General features: G+C 30.1%; 1 protein-coding gene across 1 annotated transcript in view; it reads left to right on the forward strand.

Moving 5' to 3' along the window:
• LOC105619420 (sphingomyelin phosphodiesterase) overlaps window positions 1-8,651 on the forward strand; it is a 24,272-nt gene extending 15,621 nt beyond the window's left edge. The window contains exons 6-10 of the mRNA XM_012200940.1: window positions 770-1,132; window positions 1,223-1,415; window positions 1,566-1,750; window positions 4,425-4,610; window positions 8,582-8,651. Of these exons, the coding sequence (XP_012056330.1) occupies window positions 770-1,132; window positions 1,223-1,415; window positions 1,566-1,750; window positions 4,425-4,610; window positions 8,582-8,651 (997 nt within the window). The remainder of the gene's footprint in view (window positions 1-769; window positions 1,133-1,222; window positions 1,416-1,565; window positions 1,751-4,424; window positions 4,611-8,581) is intronic.
• The last annotated feature ends 292 nt before the right edge of the window (window positions 8,652-8,943 follow it).

Raw genomic sequence — 8,943 nt, forward strand, 5'->3', positions numbered from 1 at the left:
ACTACTAACTACATACACATACACTACTACACTAACACACTACAACACAACTACACACACACACACACACACACACACACACACACACACACACACACACACACACACACACAGAGAGTATATAGTCGCGCGCGCGCGTGTGTGTGTGTGTGGATACCAAGTATATATATATATATATATACACATGTATATATTTGTTAATATACTGCTAAAAAATAATGAGACAGAAATATCTCAAAAAAAAATTATAGCATAAAAACATTTTGGATAAAAATTGAGCAAATTTTATTTCTTATGTTTTGAGAGATTACAGTATAAGATCACACCATAGTATCTTAAAAAGTATTGATTTCAAGTTTAATTTTCAAAACTTCGATATTCTACGATAATTTTTCACGAAATTATCATAAAATTTTGCCAATTTTTCCTCAAAATTTTTTTATGCCATTAATTTTTTTTAATAATGTATAAAGACTTCCATCGTTTCATATTATATCTTTTTTTTATATTGGGTTGTCCGGAAAGTTCGTGCCGATTAAAATTTAAATTTTAGTATACATTTATTAAATTAAAGTTTTCTGCGTTTCAATTTTCCTTTAACATCGGCACGAACTTTCCGGACAACCCAAAATGTATTTAAATAAATAGAAAGAAGATCAGAATTACAAATTTTTAACGTATTTTAATTCTTAAATCTTGAATCCTTTCTAAAATAAAGAATTCAATTAATTGTAAGAAATAATATATATTATATTATCGTTCTTTTTAGCTTCCCACCACCTTTTGTGCCTCAGGAGAACAGTATCTCGTGGTTGTATGATGAACTTGATAAACACTGGCGGCATTGGTTGCCGGCAGGTGTGTCTCATACTGTTCGTCGCGGCGCCTTTTATTCAGTCCTGGTTCGACCAGGTTTCAGAATTCTCTCAGTTAACATGAATTATTGTAACAATAAGAACTGGTGGTTACTAATCAATAGCACAGATCCGGTTAGCGAGCTGCAGTGGCTTGTATATGAGCTGCAAGGTGCCGAAATCAATGGTGAAAAGGTGCACATAATTGGCCACATCCCTCCCGGACATTCCGATTGTCTCAAGGTGTGGTCGAGAAATTATTATCATATAATAAATCGGTTTGTACTTGATTCACAAATCATTGAAGCGAGAATGGATTAAATTTCAATATATTAAATGACAAATACTCTCCTTTTGTTTTTGCATAGTTATGAATCAACAATCACGGCACAGTTCTTTGGACATACACATTACGACGAGTTCCAGGTATTCTATGATACATCAGACCTTGGTAGAGCGCTCGGTATCGCCTATGTCGGTCCTTCGGTCTCACCATATTATGATCTCAATCCAGGCTACAGAATATATTACGTTGATGGAGATCATTCCAAGACTACAAGAGTAAGTAAGATGACGTTCCATGATTACACACATATACGACAGAACATACGACGAATATTTACCCTAGCAGTCTAGCAATATCCTATACACATATACATACATTATTTAAGTGTTCTTTATTATTTTCATTAATTCACGCGTTTATTCTAGATGGTCGTCGATCACGAGAGTTGGGTCATGAATCTAAAGGAAGCGAATCTTTATGATTACCCGATCTGGTACAAGTTGTATAGCGCACGACAAGCTTACCAAATGGCATCACTTTTGCCTAAGGATTGGGACTCGCTGATTGACAAGATGACTAATGAGCCAGCGCTCTTTGATCTTTACTATAAGTAATTCTGTTCGCATTATGTTAATTAATATCATGATCTCATAAAAAAAAAGGAAATGTTACTCAATAGGTAAACAAAAATGGATATTGATATGGATTTATTTAGATTTTCAGAAGTAGGCATTCGTTAAAATGAATTCTTTTTAATCCCAATGTATTTTATTCATTTATAGGAATTGCATGAATTTCTATGCCTTTTAATCTGAAAAAAAATTTCAATTCTTTAAATGTATCTTTAAATGAATGTTACTCAGTTCAAAATTCTGGAAATTTTTCAATTGGATCTAAAAAAATTCAATTGGATCTAAAAAATAGTGTAAATGATCATGAACTGAAGTACGCATTCAAATGAATTAAAATTTTAATCCATTCTCGCTTCAACTATAATATACTTAGCTGAAGAGAAAGGAGGGGGAGAGAGGAGTAGAAGGGCTTCTCTAACGCCTTATCGACGATTATCGCTATCATTAACTAGAAAACTGATATTATTTGTTATCAAAAGGACGTTAAACTGGATCAAAAGGATATTAAGAAAGCGCTACGAGTGACGAAATTATTAATGTATTATATATTTACAGCTATATAAAAATCTTCTAATTGATCGAATGGAATAAAAACAGGATTGAAATAAACACAAAATTAAAAATAGGAGGCAGGACAGTAGACTTTATAAAATCGAAAAAAAGTAAAAAGATATCTTTTAATGAAAGAATATAGTCGACGAATAGATGACTAAAAGACGATAGATGTTGTACTGCTAGTCATCTTATCCATATAACTATAAAGGATGACTTCTGTGGATATCTTTTAGTCTTTAACTTTTCTCTTTTATAGCGTTTTCGGCTCGACCAGGTTTGCATCAACCTGAATTAATGATGAGTTGAATTAATGATGTTTTGTGCTCTCTTAGGCCCATTTTCACAATGTACAGGGTGTCTAGAAATAATCGCCAAATATTTCATGAGCAGATAGAGCGGACTAAACTGAGTTGAAAAGTTCTCTATCATTTTGTAAGTTTCCCCAATAGTTAACGAGATATTAATCCTTAAAAATAGCCGAATACTACTGCGAAATGTATACGCCTACCGATGCTATGAAGGCTTGCGGCGATGTGTGCGGCGCACTTGCCAGCCAATCCCCAACTCCTAAGGCCTGCGCGCCAAGCGGTCGGTAGGCATTGATACACTTCGCAGTAGTAGGCCGGGCGAGCGCGCGTATTCGGTCTATCTTTAAGGTTTAATATCTTATTAACTATTGGGGAAATTTACAAAATGGTAGACTTTTTGACTCAGTTTAATCCGCTCTACCATGAAATATTTGGCGATTATTTCCAGATACCCTGTATGATTACTTAAAGATTACTAACAGATTCATCAATGAAATTCTTGATTATCTTGATTATTTTTAGGTAATCATATATTGTGAAATCGAGTCTTATTAGTAAAGCGTATAACGTCATCCAACAACAAAATATTTTCTAACCCAGATTGGTGTAAATCCAATCAGACCGAAAATACTATTAGTTTTATATTTTAACATATGTAATGTTTAATAACCATCGAATCTATAAATTAATTTTATACAGGACGAAACGAAATTGTATGATTGATAATACACATCCCATTTCTGGGTCCTACAATGTTTGCCATATCCTATATGCAAGATTATCTTTCATAGTCTCTTTTCATAGTCTTTTGGGAACTCAATTAAAAAAAATATTTTATTAGTGTTTATTAGGACACAGGTAAAATTTCTTATAATGCTGCACCTTTTATTTTACATATATATCCTATACAGTTTTCGAACATGAACAACTGAACTCCATTATATCCGTCTGGTAGCGATCACATATTGCTCGCGAATGAATGATGAAAAGTATCAAAATAACAGAAAGATCTTTTTCATGTTATCTTTTCGGCAATAAGAAAAGATATCTTTTAGTCGATTTTTTGCTTTACGAAAATGACAATTATAGGAAAAGATGTCTTTTTTATGTTGTTTTTCTGGCAAAACAAAAAGATGTCTTATAGACACTCCAGCATCTCTTTAAAGACATCATTTTTATAAATGATGACAAATAACAAAAACAAAATTAATCCAGGCTAATGAGAGTCAGCGCGAGCGGAGGTACGCAATAAAAGTTTAACAAATAAATTTATTACTCCATTCGATGTGTTGATGTCTTCTTTATTTAAAATCTTGAACGTTTCAAGTGAAACGTTCTCTATCTTGACCGTTCACGAAATTTTATATGGATTACAAATATTGCTGATGAAGATTCCAAAGAGAATCGAAACGTTCAAGATGTATCAAGATTTTAAATAAAGAAGACATCAACATAACAAATTTATTTGTTAAAATTTTATTGCGCACCTCTACTCGCACTGACTTTCATTAGCCCGGATTAATTTTATTTTTGTTATTTTAAAGAGAGAGAGTCCTTGTTTAACATATTTATTTTTAAATGACAAATAACGTCAGCTTGCTATCTGAATATTATAACATGTTAACACAAAATGTACAATAATATATTCCATTATTTAAATCAATGGGATTGTAACGTATACAAATATGAATGAAGATGGCTTTATTTTAGAAAGAAAGAAAGACTAACGTTTTATGTTCAAACTTTCCTCGAGAAAAGTAAACGACGTATTTGCTTTTATTCTTTACAGACATTATTATAAGAATTCACCGGTGCGACCGGCGTGCAATGACGAGTGTCGCAAGAGATTACTCTGCGATCTACGCAGTGGAAGAAGTCACGATCGAAAGGCATTATGTCAGAGTTTGGAAGCGAGGATCGACGACGAAACAAGAACGGGCTGGCGTGCATGGATATACAAGGGACTGGCACTGTCGTACGTAAAGGATTTGTGGTTTGAAATGTATTCCGGCAACATTAAAACTAACGAAGTCGATTAATCAACTGCTCTGACTAAATATATCGTAATCATCATTTCTAAAATCGATCTATACTTGTCTGTCTCTTAATTCTTACAAATCTAAAACTTAAAAAAAGAATTTCTTTTAAATATGTATATATTTAATTATATAGATGTTCCTCAATATGCTTACTAAAATTCTGCTTTTCTTATTTTACACACAGTTTTATATTAGTAGTTATATTAGTAGTTTATATTAATAATTTATATTAGTAGTTGTATATTTACAATAGTTTTAAACGTAATTGTAAAATGATAATTTAGAATTTGAAAAAAACTATAACGATTCATAAGGCCAAGGTTTTTATAACGAAGTCTAACGACATAGAAATTTTATAATAAAATAAATTTATAAATAATAAATTAATGAAGATTAAAAAAACATTTCAAATATTGATATAAATATTAATACAAATAAAATGTTAATATAAATATTAATATTGATATAAATAAAATGTTGATATAAATAAAATGTTGATAAATATTGATACAAAAAAAAACGCAGCTTGATTGCAGTTATGCGATGACATGAATGAAAAGTATTTACACAATAACACTTTGAGAAATTATTATTATTTATTTGTTGTTATGTTTTTTCATATTATTTTATTATAATATATTCTGTATATATTATATTCTGTATATAATTTGTTTTTAAAAAGACTTTAACTTATTGATTGATAGAACGTAAAAATCTGTAATAGACAATAGATTTTAAGATGATAAAAAGATCATAAATCAATAATATATTTAGCAAATCATAAATTGTACGTATCTCATGTACGTATAAGTATTTCACTCGTTGTAATATGTCTCATTCAACAGTTTGAAAAAACCTAACAAGTAAATGTCGATCAATTACATTCAGTAACACATGATATTGCTTTATTTAAAATGCATATAAGTACATGTATAAATGTACATATAGCACAATTGAAAGAGTTTTTCTATGATTGATTAAACATTGCATGAAACATTTGCATGAAAAATTAAAAAGATTAATTTCTTCGAATGAAAAGTGCGATAACAAAGAAAAATATTCGATTCTTTTCATGTGTTTCAGAGCTTTCTTCATGAAATATATTGCATCATAATCACGTTTTATGCGTTTCTTCGAGTGTTGATCATATCAAAGTAAAAATGACCATATCAAAATAAAAATGAAAAAAACAAAATTCCTATTATATTACAAATTAGGAAATGTCATGTTAATTTCAATCGAGTGCCTTGTTGATTGATATAAACAATATTATAAATATATTTTTATCTAACATGACAATTTTTTCAATAAAATAACTGATATGTAGAAACGGTGTTCGGATTGTTCAATCTACTGTAAATACCTTTTAATCACTTAAATTAATTCATCGCACAGAATGGACATTAATGAATACATAAGTTGTTTTGCAGTCTACAAAAATGCTTTTCTTAGCAGCATCTAATTCGATCCGTGACATTTGAACCAGCTTTGTCTTGACGAAAACATCAATTACTTAACTTGTACACATTTAGAAATATACTTTCTAAATTTCTTGGAGTAAAATCTTGCTCTAAGAGAGTGAAAATACAGCCATTTTTGGAGAAGAGTGAAAATGGCTATATTTTCATCTCTCTTGAGATTTTACTCCAAGAAATTTAGAGAGTAGTAATCTCTGGTGATGGAGAATAACAACTGATGATTGACATTTCTATCTTCTACACTGCATATTATAGTAAGTAGCACATAACAGAGTGAATATAAATTATAAATAAATTTCATATTCATAAGTTATACTAGCCATACTTCCGAGGCAGTTATCATTTAAATTTAAAAAATCTATTACATCTTATGTCCTTTTAAATATTTTTTTTATCTATGTAACATTAAATTAAACGATTTAAGAGAAACTACTTAAATTCTGCGTGTAAATAAATGTTAGCAACTTCAGTAATTATATTAAATTATATTTAAAGTCCTGATAATACTTTCAATTCGCAAGTCTAATTGCTTCAAATTAATTATTTAATCGATTAGCCGCTAATTAATCTTAGTCGCTAATTAATATAAGACGATATTAGGCAAATTTAATAACAAAAATAGTGACAAAATAAATTACAACGATATTAATAAAATAAATTACAACGATATTAATATTAATAAAATATAATTTTTATGCGGCTGATACAAACAATTTTTTCTTAATTGTCAAGTTAAATGAGCTTATCTATAATATTTAAATATTTAAATATATAATATTAATTGGTTTGCGCGATACAGATTAGTATTTACGTAAGCTGTCAATTCATTTAGTAATTATTTAGTACAGAACCAGCACCAATCACCTTGATCTTGACATATGTTATCAGGTGATGACTTCATGAGTCCTTCCGAATTTCATCAAGTTATTCACATATCATTTTTAATGAAGATGCAAATGTATGTAAAATATAAATTTCGATAAAAGGCAAATGCTTATAAGTATGGAGCGCGCTTTTATCTTTAAAATTCTATAGTATGCGTAATGTAAATTATGGCATATAGCACGTTTTGAATATGAGCCTATAACTCGTTAAAAGAAATCAAATGGCGTTTAGATCTATTGAACTTGATATTAATTTTTTAATTTTTTTGAAAAAAAATTTTTTTTTCTATTAAGAACTCTATCTAATATCCTTTTTAGGATATTATTTTCAAAGAAGGTTTGCGGATTGTCACTGTTTTTATTCATTGCTAATATCAACATTTTATGAACCTTGTTCACTTCATGTTACGCACTGATATTCCTCGCTCTGGTAAAGGGAACAGCAAAGTTCATAAAACGTTGGTATTAGCAATACGAATAAAAACATGACGATAACCTGCAAACTTTCTTCTGATATCTTTGAACTCTTAACTCCGCACAATAAAAGGAACAGGGAACAGAGAATAAAAATTTTAATCTATCAGAAATCATATATTGTGGAACAGAAACAGTTTCTGATAGGTTGAAATTCTTATTCTCTATTCTCTGTTCCTTTTATTGTGCAAAGCCTCTTAGGAACTGCCCATAATGAAAGGAATAAGGAACAGGGAACAGAAAAGATAAAAATTTCAACCTATCAAAAACTGTGCCACAATACATAATTTCTGATAGATTAAAATTCTTATTCTTTGTTCCCTATTCCTTTCCATTTTTAAGAGGCGCAGCCTCTTATCGTCAAAAACATCAATGCCTGTATTCATAGGCCGGTATTCACAGTCGATTCTTTCATGACCGTCTTAAGTAATATCTTAAGACACTAATGCAGCCCTTTGGTTAGTTCGTGGCTTCTTAAGACCATACTTAGACGGTCTTAAATAGAAGATCTGACTATAAATACCAGCCATAGTCAGACCTTGTATTTAAGGCTTCCTTAAATATAAGGCCTGACTATGAATACGAATATGAATGAACTATTCAGAACTATTTAGTCGTAATATTAGATGCAAAGTTAGTATTGGATCTTTTAATAGCATTAATCGCCGAAACTCTTTTTATAAACACGAGAGAACTCATACACTAGCTCTTATTTAAAAGTAACCTAGAACTCTAATCAGAAACTCTTGGAAACTATACGATCCTGTATAACTTCATACACCCCTGGTTTCTCTGCACTAAATAATTACCATTTATTTTTTACTTGCATCATAATCATTCTAAATTCGAAATTTTTGAAGATTGAATTTTTTCCATCCTACAAAATTGCAAGAAGGATTTTATGAAGTTATGTGATAAGAACTTATCATTATTCATATATTTAAAAATTCTTGTTTTTTTATTAAGGCATGAACTTGATTTTCTCCATTTTATCAAATTTGCACAGACAACTAAAATAACAATACATAAATGTATGAATGCTATTGTAATTGAAATTTCTTCAATTTACAGAATGTCCGTGGTTATGGCCATCCCCAGGTTTGCATATAATTTACCAAAATACGTCCTAGGATTGGGTTAGAACAGGGGAACGGACGCTAAGTGCAAATATGTAACTCAAATTGTGATGTTAAATTGTTAAAAATATTATTATTGTCATCGCGTTCAAAATACAAATTTTGTCTCTGTGCGTTGACGACCAATGATTATATGCCTATCGAGTTCAATTCCCAGTAATCGTTTCGAAGAAACCAACTGCGCTATATAATTCTTCAATTTTAAAATCTTTGGAAGAAAACAAATTAAAATTAATTATTTCTACGAAAAGAATTGATCAAGGAAATGAATCGAATAATTGTAATTAATCTATATTT

Source organism: Atta cephalotes (assembly GCF_000143395.1).
Source record: "Atta cephalotes unplaced genomic scaffold scaffold00021, whole genome shotgun sequence".
Classification (NCBI taxonomy): Eukaryota; Metazoa; Arthropoda; class Insecta; order Hymenoptera; family Formicidae; genus Atta; species Atta cephalotes.